Here is a 21,129-nt window from a genome sequence, read left to right as displayed (position 1 = left end):
ACAAATATTCATGACTCCTCTTATAGCATATTAAATACATACATTTGGCCAACCTACCCAGCATAAATTCCTATTTCCTTTTTCCCCTCCTTTGAAGTGTCTGTTTCTGGCTTCTGACTAGAGGCGATGCTTCCCAGACTGTCAGAATGGCCACCTTGCAGGCTGCAACCCTGTATGAAATATAAGGCTCTCCTTTCCAAATTTATGTACCTCATCATTCAAAAGTTAACACCAGGTTGGGCAGTGGCTCACGCCTGTAATCCCAGCACTCTGGAATGCCGAGGCAGATGGATCACTTGAGGTCAGGAGCTCGAGACCAGCCTGGCCAATGTGGTGAAACCCCATCTCTGCAAAAATTAGCTGGCATAGTGGCAAGTGCCTGTAATCCCAGCTCCTTGGGAAGCCAAGGCAAGAGAATCGCCTGAACCCAGGAGGCAGAAGTTGCAGTGAGCTGAGATTGCGCCATTGCACTCCAGCCTGGGTGACAGAGCGAGACTCTATCTCAAAAAAAAGAAAAACAAAAAGTTAACACAACCTGATGTGCTTGCAGAAGTTCCCAAACTTTCTCAGTTCACGGCATGCTTAGTAGCTGAGAAATATTTTCATAGCATCCTTAGGACAAAAAGAATACCTAACAATCCTATGTATTAAGTAGTTAGGTCCAAACAACCTAGTAAGTATTTATTTCCTAACACTTTAGTAACCATTTGAAGAACTTATACAGGTAAATTGAAAGAAAAAAAAGTATTTTATGTCATTTTTTACAACCATAATTATTTACTAATGGGATATAAGTACCTGTTGGGCACTGCGCAACTTCTCAAACGTTGGAATTGGAAACTATCACCTTCATTTCCTGTTTTATATTGATTTTTGTGTGATCTTGCTTTTTATCACAGCAATACTGAAAACCCAGTTTTGCAAAGACATATCATCCAAAGAAATGGAGTGTGACCTAATGTTGAGATGTTAAGCCACCTTGAGCTAGTAGTCTACAGTGCATCCAGGAGACATCGTTGTGTTTCCCTCAAAAACTTAAAATATCCCACAGTAACCCTGGGGTGTCTTGACACACAACTGGGAACTACGAGAAGAGTATGAAGTAGTATGCACAGGGGTCAACAGCAAGGGCTCTAGAGTCAGATCACCTTCACTGAAATTCTGACTTTACTACTTACTGTGTGATTTGGGCAAAATTATGCTTTACTTTCTGCATCTAAAATATGGACATACTTGTACCACCTCAGAAGATTCTGCTCAGGACTGTGCCTGCACATAGTAATTAATTGAGTGTTTATTAGCTGTAAGACCAGGATGCATTATCAGTTAATTTTCCTGTCAAGAGGACATAATGCAGAAAATGTCCAGAGAGGGAATGCTGAAGCAGCTAGTGCCAAAAATAATGTTCACTTACTTACAAATTTTACCATGATCCAGTATGTGCTCTGGGGCTATGAACCTGCCCTAAAGTATGACTTCTTGTCATACCTAACTTTGCACATGCATCAGTGCAGAAACTGAGGTATACATCTACAAGTCAAACATAATGTCAGATTACTTACCTAAATACTAGACTCAAAACTTAAAAATCTGTTTAAATCCACAAGAATAAACAAAAATGAAAATTCAAAATAATAAGTTGAAGAACACATCTATAGACTCCTAACTTTAAAATGTCAGAGAACATTTTTTAATTGGTAAAATAAGGTTATGCAGTTAAAAAAGTACATACCCCAAATCCTTATATATGGAAAAAATTTTTATTGTCATTTAAACTTAGTTTGAAAATAAACCTATTCACTTTTAAACATATGACAAAATGACCAACTTCAATCTTAATTATAGAAATACAAATGAAAAGGTGAAAAATTTTCATTGATGAGATTGGTAAAGATCAAAACGTTGGAAAATACACTTTTGCTAAGAGTATAAGGACATAGGCACTCTTTTGCACTGCTTGTGAAAACATAAAGGTTTAACTTCTTTGGTGGAATCTGGTAATACCTATCAAATGTAAAATGACCAAAATTTTGACTCAGAATTCTACTTCTAGGAATCTGCCCTATAAAAAAACTTGCATATGAGTTCAAAAACACACCCATATAATGACTCTTCTTCATCATTGTTCATAACAGCCAAAAGTTTGAGGCAATTAAAATCCCCTTCATAAGGTAACTTGGCAGATTAATTATGATACATCCTTATATTAGTGCATTACCTGTCTGAGAAGAATTTGGTAAATCTGTGTGTACCTACATTGAAAGAGCTCTAAGACAAATTAAGAAGATCAAAGTGAAGAGCAACATTATAGAGTGTTACTTAGTTTTTGTTTTTTAGAAAATATATATATTAATGCAAATACATGCATTTCATGTCTGTTGAAGGAGATATAAAAAAAAAATTAAAAACAGTCATTTCTAAGGAAGGGCCCAGGGTAAGGGTGCATACAGCAGAAGACAGACTTTTTTTCTCCACCACTTATTCTTCATACTGCTTAAATATGCTTAACCAGGTACACATATTACTTTTTTTAATTAAACTTTCTATTTTGAAGTAATTGTAGATTCACATGCAGTTATAAAAAACTAATACAGAGAGATCCCATGTAACCCTTATCCCGTTTTTCCCCAATGGTATCTTGCAAAACTGCAGTACAATATCACAACCAAGATATTGGCATTGATACAGTCAAGATATAGAACATTTCCATCACCACAAGGATCTCTCCTAATTCTCTTTTAGAGCCATCTCTCTCCACTACTAATACCTCCTTAACCACTGGCAACCACTAATCTGTTCTCCATTTCTATAATTTTATCAATCAGAGAATTTTGTATGAATGAAGTAATACAATCTATAATATTTTAAGATTAGCTTTTCACTCAGCATAATTCTCTGGAGATTCATCTAGGTTGTTGCATGTGTCAATAGTTTATTTCTTTTTGTTGCTGGGTAGTAGTATTCCATCATACGAATTTACCAAAGTTTAACTCAACTGTTGAAGGACACTTCGGTTGTATCCAGTTCTTAGCCATCATGAATAATGCTACCATAACCATTCTTGTAGAGGATTTGTATGAACATAAGTCTGCATTCTCTGGGGATAAATGCCCAGGAATGCAGCTGCTATGTCACATGGTAGTTAATATTTAGGGTTTGTTTTTTACAGAACTGCAAAAGTGTTTCCACAGCAGCTGTACCATTTTATATTCCCGTCAGCAATTCATGATATCCTTTCTCTACATGCTAACTCCATCCAGTGTTGTCACTATGTTTTATTTTAGCCATTCCGATAGGTGTGTAGTGATAGTTCATTGTGGTTTTCATTTGCATTTCTCTAATGGCTAATGATGTTGAACTTCTTTTCATGTGTTTATCTGCCATCTGTATATGTTCTTCAGTGAACTGCTCTGGGTCTTCTGCCAATTTTCTAATTTTTTTTTTTAACTGTTGAGATTTAAGAGTTCTTATATATACTAATCCTTTGTCAGATAGGTGGTTTGAAAATATTTTTTCCCACTCTGTAGCTTGTCTTTTCATCCTTTTAGCATTGTTCAGAGTAAACTGTTTCTTTTATGAAATCCAATTTATTAATTTTTCTTTTTATGGATCATGTTTTTGGTGTCAAGTCTAAGAACTCTGCTTAGTCTGAGATCCTGAGATTTTCTCCTGTTTTTCCACTAAAGGTTTTATCATTTACATTTTATATTTAAGTGTGTGGTCCATATTGAGTTAATTTTTCTATAAAGCACGAGACTCAGGTCAAATTTATTTGTTTGCCTATGGAAGTCGAATTGCTCCAACACCATTTGCTGAAAAGGCTATTTTTTCCTCCACTGAATTGCTTTGGCACCTCTGTCAAAAATTAGTTGGATGTATTTGTGTGGGTTGTCCATTCTGTGGCATTGATCTCTGTGTCTATCCATCCTCTAATATCATGCAGTCTGGATTATTTAACTATATAATAATTCTTGAAATTTTTCCTGTCTCAAAATTGTTACAACTATCCTATTTTCTTTCCCTTTGGATATGAATTTTAGAATAATCTTATTTATATCTACAAAAAGTCTTGCTGGGATTTAAAAGGGAATTCTGTTAAACATTCAAGGTGACAAAGAAAAGTAATGCAGAAATTTATCAGAGAAATTTAACAAAGAGATTGAAATAATAAAAATAAAAGAAAACAAATCTTAAAACTGAGAACTACATTTGCTGAACTGATAAATTCATTGAAAGCTCTCAACAGGAGAATGGATCAAGCAGAAGAAAGAGTCGGTGAGCTATTCGAAAATACACAGAGAAGAAAAAAAGAAAAAGAAAAACAGCCTGCGCAACAAAGCAAGACCCTGTCTCGACAAAATTTTTTTTAAATTAGCTGGATATGGGCCGGGCGCGGTGGCTCACGCCTGTAATCCCAGCAGTTTGGGAGGCCAAGGCGGGTGGATCACAAGGTCAGGAAATCGACACCATCCTGGCTAACACGGTGAAAGCCCGTCTCTACTGAAAATACAAAAAATTAGCAGGGTGTGGTGGTGGGCACTTGTAGTCCCAGCTACTAGGGAGGCTGAGGTAGGAGAATGGCAGAACCCAGGAAGCAGAGCTTGCAGTGAGCCGAGATCATGCCACTGCACTCCAGCCTGGGCAACAGAACGAGACTCCGTCTCAAAAATAAAATAAAATAAAATAATAATAAACTAGCTGGGTATGGTGTCACATGCCTGTGGTCCCAGCTACTCAGGAACTGAGGTGGGAGGATCACTTGAGCCCAGGAATTTGAAGCTGGGCTCCAGCCTGGGAGAAAGAAACCCTGTCTCTTAAAAAAAGAAGAAGGAAAAAAAAGAACAAAGATTGTCTACAAGCTATAAAAAACTACCTTGAAAGACCAAATCTAATAATTATTCGTATTCAAGAGGGAGTTGAGCAAGAGCAAGGAATAGAAAGCTTATTCAAAGAAATAAAAACTGAAAACTTTCCAAAACTTGAGAAAGCTATAAATATCCAGATACAATAAGGTCAGAGAACACCAGATCTGACCCAAATAAGACTACCCCAAGGCATATAATAACAAAATCTCAAAAGTCAAAGAAAGAGAATCCTAAATGCAGCAAGAGAAAAAGAAGAAATAACATGTAAAGGAGCTCCAGGTCATCTGGCAACAGACTTTTCAGCAGAAACCATACAGGCCAGAAGCGGGTGAAATAATATTTTTTAAATGCTGAAAGAAATTTAAAAAGAAATAAAAAAAGCTACCATCCAAGAATACTATATATAGCAAAGCTATCCTTCAAAATGAAGGAGAGAAAGTTTTTCCCAGACAAACAAAAGCTAGGAGAATTCAGCACCTCTAGATTTGTCTTATAAGAAATACTAAAGAGAGTTCTTTGACCTGAAAGAAAAAAACACTACTGTGCAAAAAGAAAACAGTTGAAGATATAAAATTCACTGGTAAAATTAAGTGCACAGCAAAACAAAGAATCCTCTAATACTGTAATTAGGGTGTGAAATCCTCTCATAACTCTAGTATGAAGCCTAAAACACAAATCTATCAAAAACAATAATAGCTACAGCAACCTGTGAAGAGATAGGCAATATAAAAATGTGAAAATTGGAATAACCAAAGGTCAAAAATGGAGGGGGTGGAGTTAAAGTGTAGAGTTTCTTAGTTTTTTCTTTGTTTCTATTATTTTCTTTGTGATCTAAAATAAGTTGTCATCTCTTTAAAATAACATTGTTGGCCGGGCGCGGTGGCTCACGCTTGTAATCCCAGCACTTTGGGAGGCCGAGGCGGGTGGATCCCGAGGTCAGGAGATCGAGACCACGGTGAAACCCCGTCTCTACTAAAAATACAAAAAATTAGCCGGGCATGGTGGCGGGCGCCTGTAGTCCCAGCTACTCGGAGAGGCTGAGGCAGGAGAATGGCGTGAACTCGGGAGGCGGAGCTTGCAGTGAGCCGAGATTGTGCCACTGCACTCCAGCCTGAGTGACAGAGCGAGACTCCGTCTCAAAAAATAAAATAAAATAAAATAAAATACAATAAAATAAAATAAAATAACATTGTAAGATTTTTTGTTAAGCCTTATGGTAACCACAGTGTAAAAATCTATAACTTATTCACTAAAAATAAAAAGCAGCAAATTAAAACATGCAACTAGAGAAAAATCACAAAGGAATCACAGAGGAAGACGGTAAGAAAGGAAGAGTTACAAAACAGGTAGAAAATAAGCAACAAAATGTCAGTTGTAAGTCCTTACTCATCAATAATAATACTGACTATAAATTACTCAATTCTCCAATGAAAAGGCATAGAGTGGTTACATGGGTAAAGAAACAAGACCCAGGTTTCTGCCTACAAGAAACCCACTTCATCTATAAAGACACACCTAGACTGTAGGTGAAGCAGTAGAAAAATATATTCCATGCAACTAGAAACCAAGAAAAGAGCAAAGAATAGCTATATTTATACTAGATAGAATAGACTACAAATCAAAGACAGTAAAAGAGAAAAAGAGACCACTATATAATGATAAAGGGGTCAATTCAGCAAGAAGACATAACAAATATATATATATATATATCCACTCAACACCAGAGCTTCTAAGTATATAAAGCAAACATTTATAAATCTAAAGAGAGAGAGATAGACTACAATACAATAATAGTAGGGGACTTCAACACTCCACTCTCAATTAATGAACAGATCAGTCAGACAGAAAATCAACAAAGAAACACTGGAGTTAAACCACACATTAGACCAAACAGGCCTAACTGATATTTAGAGAACATTTCACCCAACTGCTACAGAAGATACATTCTTTTCATCAGCATGCGGAACATTCTAACAGAATAGATTATATCTTAAGCCACAAAATATTCTCCACAAATTCAAAAAAATAGATATCATATCAAGTCTCTCTGCAGAGCACAATGGAATAAGACTAGAATCAATAAGATGAACCTCAGAAACTACACAAACATATAGAAATTAAACCACATGCTCCTGAGTGACCAATGAAATAAAGAAATTAAGAAGGAAATTTAAAATTTAAAATTTTCTTGAAACAAATGAAAATGAAAATACAACATGTCAAAATCTATGGAATACAGCAATAGCAATATTAAGAGAAAAATTTATAACAATAAATACTATGTCAAAAAATAGAGGCCGGGCACAGTGGCTCACGCCTGTAATCCCAGCACTTTGGGAGGCCAAGACGGGTGGATCACGAGGTCAGGAGATCGAGACCATCCTGGCTAACACAGTGAAACTCCGTCTCTACTAAAAGTACAAAAAATTAGCCAGGCGGGCTGGCGGGTGCCTGTAGTCCCAGCTACTCAGGAGGCTGAGGCGGGAGAATGGTGTGAACCCGGGAGGCAGAGCTTGCAGTGAGCCGAGATCGTGCCACTGTACTCCAGCCTGGGCGACAGAGCGAGACTCCATCTCAAAAAAAAAAAAAAAAAAAAATAGACTTCAAATAAACAACTTAACAATGCACCCCAAGGAACCAGAAAAGCAAGAACAATTCAAACCCTGAATTAGTAGAAGAAAAGAAATTAAATAAAGATTAGAGCAGAAATCATGAAATTCAGACTAAAAAATACAGATCAATGAAACAAAAAGTTATTTTTTGAAAAGATAAACAAAATCAAATTTTTAGCTAGACTATGAAAAAAAGAGAGAAGTCCGAAATAAGTCAAATTAGAAATGAAAAAGGATTCATAACAACTGAGACCACAAAAATACAAAGAATCATCAAAGACTATTATGAACAACTATACACAAACAAATTGGAAAACATGCAACAAGGATAAATTCTGGACACATACAACTATCGAACCATGAAGAAATAGAAAACCTCAAGAAACCAGTAACTAAACATAAGACCCATTTCATACTCTACACAAAAATCCATTCCAGGGAGGGAATGATCTAAATGTAAGAGCAAAACAACAAAGCTTCAACAAAGTAATGTAATAAAATATCTTAATTACCACAGGGTATGTTAAGATTTCTTAGACAAGAGACATTAAACACAAACTATGAAAAAGCAGGAGGAAAAGGACTACTTCAAAATTAAGAACTTCTGCCACAGGGGAGAGAAAAGATGTTTTAAATATATAGCACTAAATGGCTCATATCCAAAATATAACTCCTACAAATCTATAAGAAAAACAAGTAACAGCTCCCATAAATCTATAAGAAAAATAAATAGAAAGATGGACAAAAAAAGCTTTACCAGTAATATCCAAATGGTCAGTATACATCATTAGTTATCACAGAAATCTCCATTAAAACCACAATGAGATACCACTCCACATGTGCCAGAATTTCTAAAAATAAAAAGACTACTGATTCCAAGTAGAAATAAGAATATAGAGTATTGAGATCTCTCGTACTCTGCTAATTAGACTGTAAATTGGTACAACCAATATGAAAAATCATATGACATCTACTAAATTTGAGTATCTCCATACCCTAAGACCTGGAAATTCCATCTCTACCTATATACCCAAAAGAAATTCATGCATATGTGCATCAAAAGTCTGGAAGCAGCCGGGTGCAGTGGCTCATGCCTGTAATCCCAGCACTTTGGGAGGCTGATGCAGGCGGATCACCTGAGGTTGGGAGTTCAAGACCAGCCTGACCCACATGGAGAAACCCCGTCTCTACTAAAAATACAAAATTAGCCAGGTGTGGTGGCACATGCCTGTAATCCCAGCTACTCAGGAGGCTGAGGCAGGAGAATCGCTTGAACCTGGGAGGCGGAGGTTGCAGTGAGGCGAGACTGCACCATTGCACTCCAGCCAGGGCCACAAGAGTGAAACTCTGTCTCAAAAAAAAAAAAAAAAAAAAAAGAGTCTGGAAGCACCATTCCTCCCAATGTCCATTTGTAGCAGAATAGATAAATTGTGGTACAGTATATTCATATAATGGATTACTATCCAGCAATGGAAATAAACTACAGTTTCATGAAATTTATATAATGTTGAGGGAAAAAAAGTCACATACGCACACACAAAAACATGTTCTATACTTCCATTATATAGTTTAAAAAGAGTCAAGTAAAACCAAACTATGTTGTTTAGGGATACACACTTATAAAGACAAGCAAAGAGGTGCTTACCAGAAAATCATATTAGTGATTACCTTTGGTGATGGGGACAAAAAGGGCAGCAATTGGAAGAAGGCACAAGGAGGACTAAAGAAGCAGTACTGGCAAAATTATATTTCTTGAGCTGGTTGATAGTTATATGGTTGTTTATATTACGAAAATTCACTGAGCTCTATTTTTTATTTTGTATACTCTAGATGTATTACATTTCAGTTAAAAAGTTTAAAACAGCACATTCAAATAAAGTCTTTAAAAATATTTATATCGGCCGGGCGCGGTGGCTCACGCCTGTAATCCCAGCACTTTGTGAGGCCAAGACAGGAGGATCACAAGGTCAGGAGATCGAGACCATCCTGGCTAACACGGTGAAACCCCATCTCTACTAAAAATACAAAAAATTAGCCGGGCACGGTGGCGGGCGCCTGTAGTCCCACCTATGTGGGAGGCTGAGGCAGGAGAATGGCGTGAACCCGGGAGGCGGAGCTTGCAGTGAGCCAAGATAGCGCCACTGCAGTCCGGCCTGGGTGAAAGAGCGAGACTCCATCTCAAAAAAAAAAAAAAAAAATTTTATATTATGTTTCTACAATGTTTAACACTAAAGTTTAACATTATAAAGTCCTTAGGGCTAGCACTGTAAAAGTTCATAAAATCATAAAAGGAACTTTTTCCAATTATATGTGTGCTGTTCTCTCAGTATCAGGAAGTAAGTCAACATTACTCCAGATACATAATGAGCTATGTAAACATTCTGCTAAGCTGTACTCTAACGCCTTAGTCTTATAGATGTTACCATTCTATAGTTAAATACTGAGTGTTTCTTCAGAATAATTGGTATCTCGAGAAAAAATCCCAACCAAAACCAGCCTATTTATTGTCGCAGCTGTGATACTACTATAAGAACTTAAAACAATTATATTTCAAGTGGATGTAGGTTTGATCTCTCTTTGGTATTATTATCTATTTAAAACTTTAATGTACTGCAATACAGTTCCTCTCATATCCTTTCTCCAACTGATGGTGGAAAAATGTTTCTATTTATGTACATTTTCCATTTAGATAAAAATATTACCTCTTCAATACCATCTTAGAGTCACAAATAACCTGAGGTTCCTTCAGGGAACAAACAATGAAAGATAAGAGCACATTAGAAGATAATATATCTAATACTTTCCCAGAGGCAACCTTTCTATGACTGATAAACAAAAACTGACAGAATAAAATGTCACATTTTGGCAACTTATTACTTTAGAAAGATAATTATATAATAGGTATTTGGTAACTACAAGGCATTAAGAACACCTACAAATCGGCTAGACATGGTGGGTCACGCCTGTAATCCCAGCACTTTGGGAGGCAGAGGCAGGCGGATCACTTGAGGTCAGGAGTTCGAGTCCAGCCTAACCAACATCTCTACTAAAAATACAAAAATTAGCCAGGCATGGTAGCGTGAGCCTGTGGTCCCAGCTACTCAGGAGGCTGAGGCAGGAGAATCACTTGAACCTGGGAGGTAGAGGTTGCGGTGAGCCGAGATCACACCACTGCACTCCAGCCTGGGCAACAAAGCTAGACTCCGCCTTAAAAAAAAAAAAAAAAGAAAGAAAGAAAGAGAATACCTACAAATCAAATCAATAAGTAGCACATAAATTTTAAAAATAAATAAAAGATACAAAAAATAATTCACAGAAAAATGGCCAATAAACATATGACAATATGCTAAACATTAATAATAATGTTAATTAAAACATGATAACATTTTCCTGCCATTTGGCAAATATAAAAAAGATCAAGAAGACCCAGTGTTGGCTGGGCACAGTGGTACACACCTGTAATCCCTAGCACTTTGGAAAGGCCAAGGTGGGAGGATTGCTTGAGCCCAGGAGTTTGAGACCCGCCTGGACAACACAGCAAGACCTCGTCTCTAAAAAAAATTTTTTTTTAATTAGTGAGGTGTAGTGCGCCTGTAATCCCAGCAACTCAAGAGGCTGAGGTGGGAGGATTACTTGAGCACAGGAGGTTGAGGGTGTAGTGAGCTAGGCCACAGAGCGAGACCCTGTCTCAAAATAAATAAATAAATAAATAAATACCCAATGTTGATAGGGAAATGAAAAAATAAAAGTACTTATATTTTGACAGTAGGAGTATAAATTGGTACAAATTTTTTGGAATGTGACTTGACAGTATCTACAAAATTTTAAACATAGATATTAATTCATACCCTAATATCCAACAATGCTGTTTTTAAATCTATCCTATGAAAACATTAGTATATGAATATATATCCTTATACTTATAAGGATAGTTATTACAGCACCAACAAGGAAGAATGAGTAAGTAAATTCTGGTATATACATACAATGGAATCTCATGCACTCAGTTTAAAATGCAGAAAATCTTTGTGTACCAATTTGGAGAGATGCATTATTAAGCAATGAAAATAAGTTGCAGAAAAATATATGCAACATTTTATTTTTATTTTTGAAAAAACTCTCATATGTATATATGTAAGCACAGAAAAAAGCCTGCAAGTGTATACAACAAACACTTCACAACGGTAATCTCTGGAGAGGAGGAGAGTTTTGATTTGGAGATAAGGAATAGGAGAAACTTCATGTTTTATTTAATACCCTCTAATGTTTGAATTCATTTTAATGAGTATATATTAATTTTTATTTTAAAAGTAAGAAAGTATTTAAATATGACATTTTGGGAAGATTTTCTTTTAACTAAGCTCTTTTGAGGTCTGTAGAGAAGAGTTACCTTACAGTCAGAATAACTATTCTTTCAGAATTTCTAAAGGGGAAAAAAGAAAAACTCCCACCTAGAAATAGATTCTCTCCCAGAGTCAGCATCTGTTCATTTTACCAAGGGAAAATCAAATCTAAAGTAAATGTTTGAGAGTAGTAACCTACATAAAGCATTTTAAACAGAAATGGAATAACAAAAAAAGATAGTAAAGTTAAACAAAGATGAAAACCCACCTGTACTATATCCAGTACCATGCCAGCTGAAACTGTTCCAAAACCAGCTAGCAAAAAGGGCACAAGTATTTGCAATGCCATGACGCCACTGGATTCCTTTGGTAATTTTGGGGTCACTTCTACGATAGCATCTTCATCACCATCACTAGATATATCTTCATCTTGTAACATGGCAGTGGTTTCTGAAGTCTCCCTTCCATCACAGTAATTATAATTGGCATAGTCATCATACTTTTGGCTGCAGCTTGAAGATGCGTGCCCATTATTGGCATGAAAAGACTGCTCTGAGAAACTGTGATACTCCATGTGTTGCTCAGATCTATTACTAAAAGTCTGTACTGCAGTTGATAATCCATCTTGCCAAATGCCGTTTGCTTTTTTGTGCCTGTCTTCTTGGTTTTTCTGGTAAATCACTGGAACCATACTCAAGAGTAAATTTAAAAACTTGTCAGATTGAATTGTGTTTAAACGTAAAGTCCAATCTACAAAACCTCCTCCACTACTTGGACCACCACTTGTTTTATCGGTAATAGATCTTCCTTTACTATTAGTCATATTGTCATCACAAAAGACCCTGTACTCCTTAGATCTCAAGCTTCGGGAACCACAGCAGATGAATCAGAACTGCACAAACACTGGTTTAAATTAAGTTGTTGACTTCATTGTGTAGAAAATATTTCCACTAATAAAAGATGTTCAGAAGTTCCACAGAAGGACTGGATCTGGAAAAATAAAATAATTTTTAAAAATCAGAGAAACAAGATAGTTTCAGTATCAAGATAGATACTTAAATTCTTATAAAGGTAGTAAACACACATTCTTAAACCAACCCTAAGGTACTGATACTACACTTTGTGGGCTTAAAACATAACTGCTTTGTGCCATACAACTGCTTTGTGTACAGAAATATAATACAGAGCTATTTTTGTGCTCAATCTTGGTTAAAAGTATCTCTTATCTTTGCATACTTTATGTGATCAATATCCACATAAGGTCTTCAACTGCCTCTGAAATCCCACAGTGGACAAATGTTTTAAATAAAGTAATGGCTTTTATTACTATTGCAAGGACTCAGAATCAAATTGCTATACCCTTTGCATATGTCAGTACACAACAAAAGTAAGATATATGGCATTATACTTTAAACATTAAATAATAAACCATATTACTTTATTTACAACTTAATATGATATACATTTTATTATTAAGATATGAAGAGACAGGGATGATGTTTACTATAAAAACACTTGGTAGGTATCCTGAATACTATATAGGGCATTTATTTCACATATAAAATGAGGCTGGAGTCACATTTGTAGTTCTGAGATAGAAAAACTCATTATAATTGATTTAGGAATATAAACCTTCTTTCATTTAGGAATAACAAAACTAAAAAGAAATTACAAATATTCACTTAAACCTCCATTTGCAAACCAGCCAGAAGAAAGCTTGTAATGTACTTATTTATGCCCTGCTCTGTCCATTCATAGTTCTCAGTCTGCTCTGGCCCATAATCCCAGGGTAGACCCTGACTGGCTGGCCATTCAGTGACTAGAGTCTCTTTGAAGACTTTGAACTAAGAGACACAAACACATAACTGTGGCATATCAAAGAGTGATGGGCACTGAAGCTGCAAGGTCACCCACCACCTGACCAGGGAGACAGCCTGACAATTGCTGCCATAGCTGGCAAGGCTTTCCAAGCTATCAGGTGTTTCTCAGAAACACCTAGGCCTGTCTTATACTTCCAAGAGCATCTAAAACCAAAAAAATGGCACTGATTTGATAAAGGATGGGTGGCCCCAAAACCTAAATGGGCTGCGTTCCTGCCAAGCTAGATTGAGAATTGTTGCTGCTACTATTGCTGCTTTTAATGAAAACTACTATATTCCTCAGTATTTGTTTCCAATGTCTTAGAATATCCATCTCCTCTCTGGATAGGAAGATCAATAGCAAGGAGTGGCAAAGGGAGAAAGAGAAGGGGCTATGTAGGACATAAGTGGGTGTTAGGGCCTGGTTCATCAATTCCATCACTCACTCACTTTCCTTTCCTCTCTCTTGTGATTATAGAGGGGTCTGGGATCTGGGAATTCCTTCTGAGGAACATTTTTAAAATACAGATTCCAGGACACCAGACCTACTGACTGAGAATGTCTGTGTTTGAGGCCCACAAATCTTTTTTATTTTTAACTTTTCCATGTGATGATTATGGTGCAGACTTCCTGTGGACTTGCACTGAGACTCCAATGAGTAGACTAAGCACTAGTTCCCATTTTTGCCACTTCTAGGCTGGCCAGTATACAGAGAAAGTTGCTGTTTAAAGAAAATCAGATTAATGAAACCAATGGCCAGAGTGAAGCAGAGATGAAACCATGTAGTCCCAGAAAGAGAGAAAAGGGCAGAGAGCCTTCTAGGCAATGAAAGGCTGAGCTATACATCTGGAACTTGGGAGATTCCCTGCCCCTTACATGAGTTAGATTAAGTGGGTGTCTGTTCCTTCAACTCATCTACCTTTTTAAAAAGTAGTGAGTATTTCACTGCCCCAGTAGATCTTTAATCAAATAAAATGCAAAACAAACCCCAAAGGGATTGAGCTATAAGACAGGTCTATTCCATAGGAGGACCAGTGATAGGAAACTTTCCTCCTGATGCAGAATTATCAGGATGATCAAAATGGAAATGCAGAGAAACGTAGGTAAACAAGAAAGAGAGATGACAATGTCACCATTCAGCCATTCTAAAGTTCAGAAAGCTCAAAATCTGTGCTTTGAAAACCTGACCAAATAGCAAAACTAGGCAGAAAAATAGAGAGGAGAGAAAGAAAACAAGGGGGAATTTCCCAAGACCAGTCATCTCAGAATTTCCCAAGATCAGTCATCTCGCAGAATATATGCAGAACATGGCTAAGCACATAGTCAACACTGAACTGGCCAGTGGGATCCAGATGCACAGACACATCCAGGTCATACTTTTGCTCCTAGTATTCTTACTTCGGTATAAGCTATTCAGAAGTTTAGATGGAGAGGTGGATACTCAACCAGGGATACCATATACAGAGACCATCCAAATGTGTACAAAATTAAAAACAGAGTGCCTCCTGGAAAAAGGAAGCCCTGTAAGTGGAGCTTTAGGCTGGATTTTAGCCCACACTCTGTCCCCTCAGCAAGCACCTTCATGCAATGCAGAATCTGCATAACCTTACACATCAGACTAGGCAGTTGGGTAAAATATGAAACTGTGCTTAAAGGACATAAAACATATATGGTAGACAGATATTTTTTGTTGTTGTTTGCTCAGCATCTTTTCCCAATTCCTTTAGCTAATGGTATCTCCATTACCTATGGTAAATCCATTTCCCTATTCCATGAGATTCTAGTAGGTATATCAATCACAGTACCCTACCCTGCAGACCACAATAATGACAAATGGCCCAAGGAGGATCTGAGTCCCTTCCTGGAATTTTATATATTTGCTGCTTACTATTTCCTGAGTGCCTACTAGATGCTGGGGCTACAGTAATGAAACAAATAGGCACAGTTACTGCTCTGATGGATTTTACCTTGCAGTTGGAAGGAAAAACAATAATCAGGTAAGCACATAAATAAAAGAGATAATTTGTGATAAAGGCTATGGAGGAAACAGTTGATTAAACAAAGAATAAATGACTTACGGGGCTATTTCAGAGGGGAAGGCCTCTGGGGGAAGAAAGTTCTCATTTTCCTTTGGAATGACTTAATTCTGAACTTTCTGTCACTATGTCTTCCTCCTCACAAAGCTCCCTCTACCACCATCATCATCACCACCACTTGGAAGAAAGCCATCTACATTAGAAGAGGATCTACAGAAAGAGGGAATCAGAGATAGGAGGTAATGAGAGAGTCATGACAACATAATTAGAATCTCTATACCATTTAGTTAAAACTCACTCCATTCCTGTTCTTCCCAACTATAGGCCAATAAATCTTCTTCATTGCTTAAGCTACTCTGAGTGGTGTTTCTGTCCTAACAGCTTTTTTTTTCCCTGTTTTTAAATAATACAGTTTGAAAGTGCCAGGAATGACCTTGATACAAGTACATGCCACGAACCACATATCACCATCATGCATTGAGGAAAATGTGGGCTTTTTAAAAATTTTATCCTTCTTTTTATCTGGTTAATGAATAATTATCAGTTAGTTCAATGCTTGCTTATTGACAAGGTCTATTATCTCCTTAATGATTCCTTAAACTTTCTTCCTTTAACTAAATAAATCACCTGTTATAAACTCTTCTCACTGAATAATGAATTACAATCAAAATAGCTTTGCGAGTAATCCTAAGCAAAAATAACAAATCTGGAGGCATCACATTACCTGTCTTCAAACTATACTATAAGGATATACTAGGCAGGGTACAGTGGCTCATGCCTGCAATCCCAGAATTTTGGGAGGCCAAGTCAGGAGAACTACTTGAGCCCAGGAGTTGGAGCCCAGCTTGGGCAACATGGCGAAACCTTGTCTCTACAAAAAATACAAAAATTAGCTGGGCATGATGGTGTGCACCTGTAGTCCCAGCTACTCGGGAGGCTGAGGTGGGAGAAGCACTGGAGCCTGGGAGGTCAAGGCTGCAGTGAGCTGTGATTGCCTCACTGCACTCCAGCCTGGGTGACACAGTGAGACTTTGTCTCAAAAAAAAAAAAGATATAGCAACCAAAACAGCATGATACTGGTATAAAAGGGGATATATAGACCAAAGGAAGAGAATAAAGAACCCAAAAATAAAGCCAAATACAACCAACTGATATTCAAGAAGCACACAAAAACATAAATTGGGAAAAGGACATTTTATTCAATAAATAGCACTGAGAAAATTAGACGGTCACATGTAGAAGAATGAAACTGGATCCCTATCTCTCACCATATACAAAAATTAACTCCAAATGGATTAAAGACTTAAATCTAATACCTAAAGCCATAAAAATTCTAGAAGAAAACCTAGGAAAAAAACTCTTCTGGACATTGGTGTGGGCAAAGAATTTATGGCCAAGACCCCTAAAAGCAAATGCAATAAAAATTAAATAAATGAGACATTATTGAATGAAAAAGCTTCTGCAGAGCCAAAGAAACAATCATCAGAGTAAACACAACCTACAGAATGGGAGAAAACATTTGCAAATTATGCAGCCCACAAAGGACAAATATCCAGGATCTACAAGGAAGTCAAATCAGTAAGAAAAAAACAAATGATCCCATCAGAAAGTAGGCAAATGACATGAATAGACATTTCTCAAAAGAAGACATACAAATGGCCAACAAACATATTAAAAAGTGCTCAAAATCACTAATCATCAGGGAAATGCAAATTAAAACCACAATGAAATACCACCTAACCCCAGCCAAAACTGCCATTATTAAAATGTCAATAAACAATAGATGTTATCATGGATGTGGTGAAAAGAGAATGTTTATATACTGCTGGTGGGAATGTAAATTTGTACAGCCTCTATGGAAAATAGTATGGAGATTTCTTAAAGAACTAAAAAGTGGATCTACCATTCAATTCAGCAATCCCACTACTGGGTATCTACCCAAAAGAAAAGAAGTCATCACATCAAAAAGACACCTGCACATGTATGTTTATCTGTTTATTACAGCACAACTCACAATTGCAAAGATATGAAACCAACCTAAGTGCTCATCAATGAATTAGTGGATAAAGAAAATAAATATATACACACACACACACACACACACACACACACATATATATACCATGAAAGACTGCTCAGCCATAAAAAAGAACAAAATAATGTCTTTTGCAGCAACTTGGATGGAGCTAGAGGCCATTATTCTAAGTGACGTAACTCAGGAATGGAAAACCAACTACTGCATGTTCTTAGTTTTAAGTGGGAGCTAAGCTATGGGTATGCAAAGGCATACAGAGTGGTATAATGAACACTGGAGACTCAGAAAGGGGGACGGTGGCAGGAGGGTAAAGGACAAAAACTACCTATTAGGTACAATACACACTACTTGGGTGATGGGTGCGCTATCCCAGACTTCACCACTATACAATTCATCCATGTAGCCCAAAACTACTTGTACTCATAAAGCTACTAAAAAAAAAAAAAAAAAAATTGTTTAAGTTTTATGGTAGATTTAAAATGGGCATTGTGCATATATACCACAAAATTAAAATCATTTGTTCTGTATTTGTTATCCATCAATCCATCAATGAATGGAAAAAAAAGTAAATTAAAAAAATAAGAAATAAAATTGGGCAGTTTCCACTGGCTTTAATGTGCTTAAAGAGTGCCATTGAGATATTTATCTCTAGCTACTTTAATAAGTTATACTAATCTAATAGTAGCATAGCTGGGAAGAACCAGTGTCTTTAAAACTCCTAGTATTCTTCAGTATAAGCTATTCAGAAGCTTAGATGGCTTAGGTTTAAATTCTGGACTCTCTTTGTAAACTATAAAACAACAAATGATTAGAAGAAAAGATCCACTACTTTATTCCTTAATGGCCAATATTTGTACAAGACAGAGGTTTAGAGAAAAAAAAAAAGAGCATCTACAACAGGTACAGAAAGTAGAGTGGTTAAAATGGTGGCTTGGGATTCTATCTGCACTCCCATGTTCATTTCGGTATTGTTCACAATATCCAAGATATGGAAGCAATCTAGATGTTCATCAACAGATGAATCGATAAATACAATGTGGTTTATAAACTACAATGGAATACTATTCAGCTTTAAAAAGTAAGAAAATTCTGTAATTCTTGACAACATGGATGGAACCGGAGGACATTATGCTAACTGAAATAAGCTAGGCACAGAAAGAAAAATATTGTACTTATGTGGAATCTGAAAAAGTTGATCTCTTAGAAATAGAGAGTAGACAAGTGGTTACAATGGGCGGTGGGGAGGAGGAGGAATGGGGAAAGGAAAGTTGTTCCTCAAAGGGTATAAAGTTTCAGTTACACTGGGAAAGAAAGTTTTTGTTTTGTTTGTTTGTTTGTTTTGAGACAGAGTTTCGTTCTTGTTGCCCAAGCCGCAGTGCAATGGTACAATCTTGGCCCACTGCAACCTCCGCCTCCCAGGTTCAAGCAATTCTCCTGCCTCAGCTTCTCGAGTAGCTGGGATTAGAGGGGCACACCACCACGCCCGGCTAATTTTTTGTATTTTTAGTAGAAATGGGGTTTCACCATGTTAGCCAGGCTGGTCTCAAACTCCTGACCTCAGGTGATCCGCCCTCCTCAGCCTCCCAAAGTGCTGGGATTACAGGCGTGAGCCACCACGCCCGGCCTGGAAGAGTAAGTTTTGGTGATCTATTGCACTGTATGTTGACCACAGTTAATAATTTATTCTATGTTTCAAAATGCCAAAAAAAAAGGTAGATTTTCAATATTCTCACCACAAAAAAAAATGTGAGATGATATGTATGTTAGTTATCTTGATTGAATATTTTCTATAACGTATACATAGATCAAAATATCACATTAATATCATATTTATTAAAAATAAATAAAATTTAAGAATTATCTAAATTGCTCATGTACTGTCAATAAAAATATCAAGCATGATTCAAAAATCTTAGATTCGATTGGATGTAACAAATGTTGTTATTTACCGGTTTTGTTCCAAAGACTCTTTAGGTGCTACGGGCAGACAACACAAAGGCCACTCTGACTACAGTCATGTACTGCCTAACAAGATTTTGGTCAAGGATAGACCACATATATGATGGTGGTCCCATAAGATTATAATGGAGTTCAAAAATTCCTATTGCCAGCCGAGGTGCAGAGAGCTCACACCTGTAATTCCAGCACTTTAGGAGGCCATGCTAGGCAGATCACTTGAGGCCAGGAGTTTGAGACCAGCCTGGCCAACATGGCAAAACCCTGTCTCTAGTAAAAATACAAAAATTAGCTGGGCATGAAGGCACACACCTGTAATCCCAGCTACTCGGGAGGCTGAACCATGAGAATTAGTTGAACCCAAGAGGCAGAGGTTGCAGTGAGCCAAGTTTGCACCACTGCACTCCAGCCTGGGCAACAGAGCAAGACTCTGTCTTAAAAAAAAAAAAAATTCCTGTTGCCTAGTGACATCATAGCTGTCAATATGCCATAGCATGAGGCATTAGCCACATGTTTGTGGTGATGCTGGTATAAATAAACCTACTGTGCTGCCAGTCATATAAAAGTATAACACAGTTTTATATATGTAGTACATAATATTTGCCAATGATAATAAATAACGATTTTGTTACTGGTTTATGTATTTACTATACTATACTTTTTATATTATTTTAGCATGTATATCTGCTCCTTTGTGTGCTACTGGCCCAGAAAACCTTGCAGCAGGGCAAGATGTGAAGGTGGAAGGCAGTGATAGTGATGATCTTGACCCTATGGAGGCCTATGCTAATGTGTGTGTGTATTAGTCCATTTTCATGCTACTGATAAAGACATACCCAAGACTGGGCAATCTACAAAAGAAAGAGGTTTAGTTGGACTCGTGGCTGGGGAGGCCTCACAATCATGGAAGAAGGCAAGGCGGAGGAAGTCACATCTTATGTGGATGGTGGCAGGCAAAGAGAGAGCTTGTGCAGGGCAACTCCCATTTTTTAAAACCATCAGATCTCGTGAGACCCATTCACTATCATGAGAACAGTACAGGAAAGACCTGCCCCCATAATTCAATCACCTCCCACTGGGTTCCTCCCACAACACATGGGAATTATGGGAGCGACAAGATAAGATTTGGGTGGGGACACAGAGCCAAACTATATCAGTGTGTGTCTTAGATTTTAATAAAAAGGTTTTTAAAAGTAAAAGAAAAAAACAAAAATTGAAAAAAGTATATAGAATAAGGAAACAAAGAAGGAAAATATTTTGTGCAGCTGTACAATGTGTGTGTGTTTTAAGCTAAGTATTATTACAAAAGTCAATATTTTTAATATTTAAAGTTTATAAAGTAAAAATGTTACAGGCTGGGTGCAGTGGCTCATGCCTGTAATCCCAACACTTTGGGAGGCCACGGCAGGAGTTTTCCTTGGGT

The 21,129-nt window shown here is 37.0% G+C and overlaps 1 protein-coding gene across 4 annotated transcripts in view; it reads right to left on the bottom strand.

Annotated features, from left to right (window-relative positions):
* Window positions 1–21,129, bottom strand: part of SLC41A2 (solute carrier family 41 member 2) — a 151,157-nt gene that overhangs the window by 108,278 nt on the left and 21,750 nt on the right. For 3 of the 4 annotated variants that reach the window (XM_032168832.2, XM_058425499.1, XM_058425498.1), the window contains exon 2: window positions 12,089–12,810. In XM_032168832.2, coding sequence (XP_032024723.1) covers window positions 12,089–12,643 — 555 coding nt within the window. In that variant the 5' untranslated portion in view covers window positions 12,644–12,810. Of the gene's footprint in view, window positions 1–12,088; window positions 12,811–15,757; window positions 15,926–21,129 lie in introns of all 4 variants that reach the window. The other variant, XM_058425497.1, reaches the window with a different exon arrangement.

The sequence above is a fragment of the Hylobates moloch genome, unplaced genomic scaffold, assembly GCF_009828535.3.
Source record: "Hylobates moloch isolate HMO894 unplaced genomic scaffold, HMol_V3 SCAFFOLD_12, whole genome shotgun sequence".
Taxonomy (NCBI): Eukaryota; Metazoa; Chordata; class Mammalia; order Primates; family Hylobatidae; genus Hylobates; species Hylobates moloch.
Note: the sequence above shows the minus strand (reverse complement) of the source record. Positions and strands in the feature narration are given on the sequence as shown.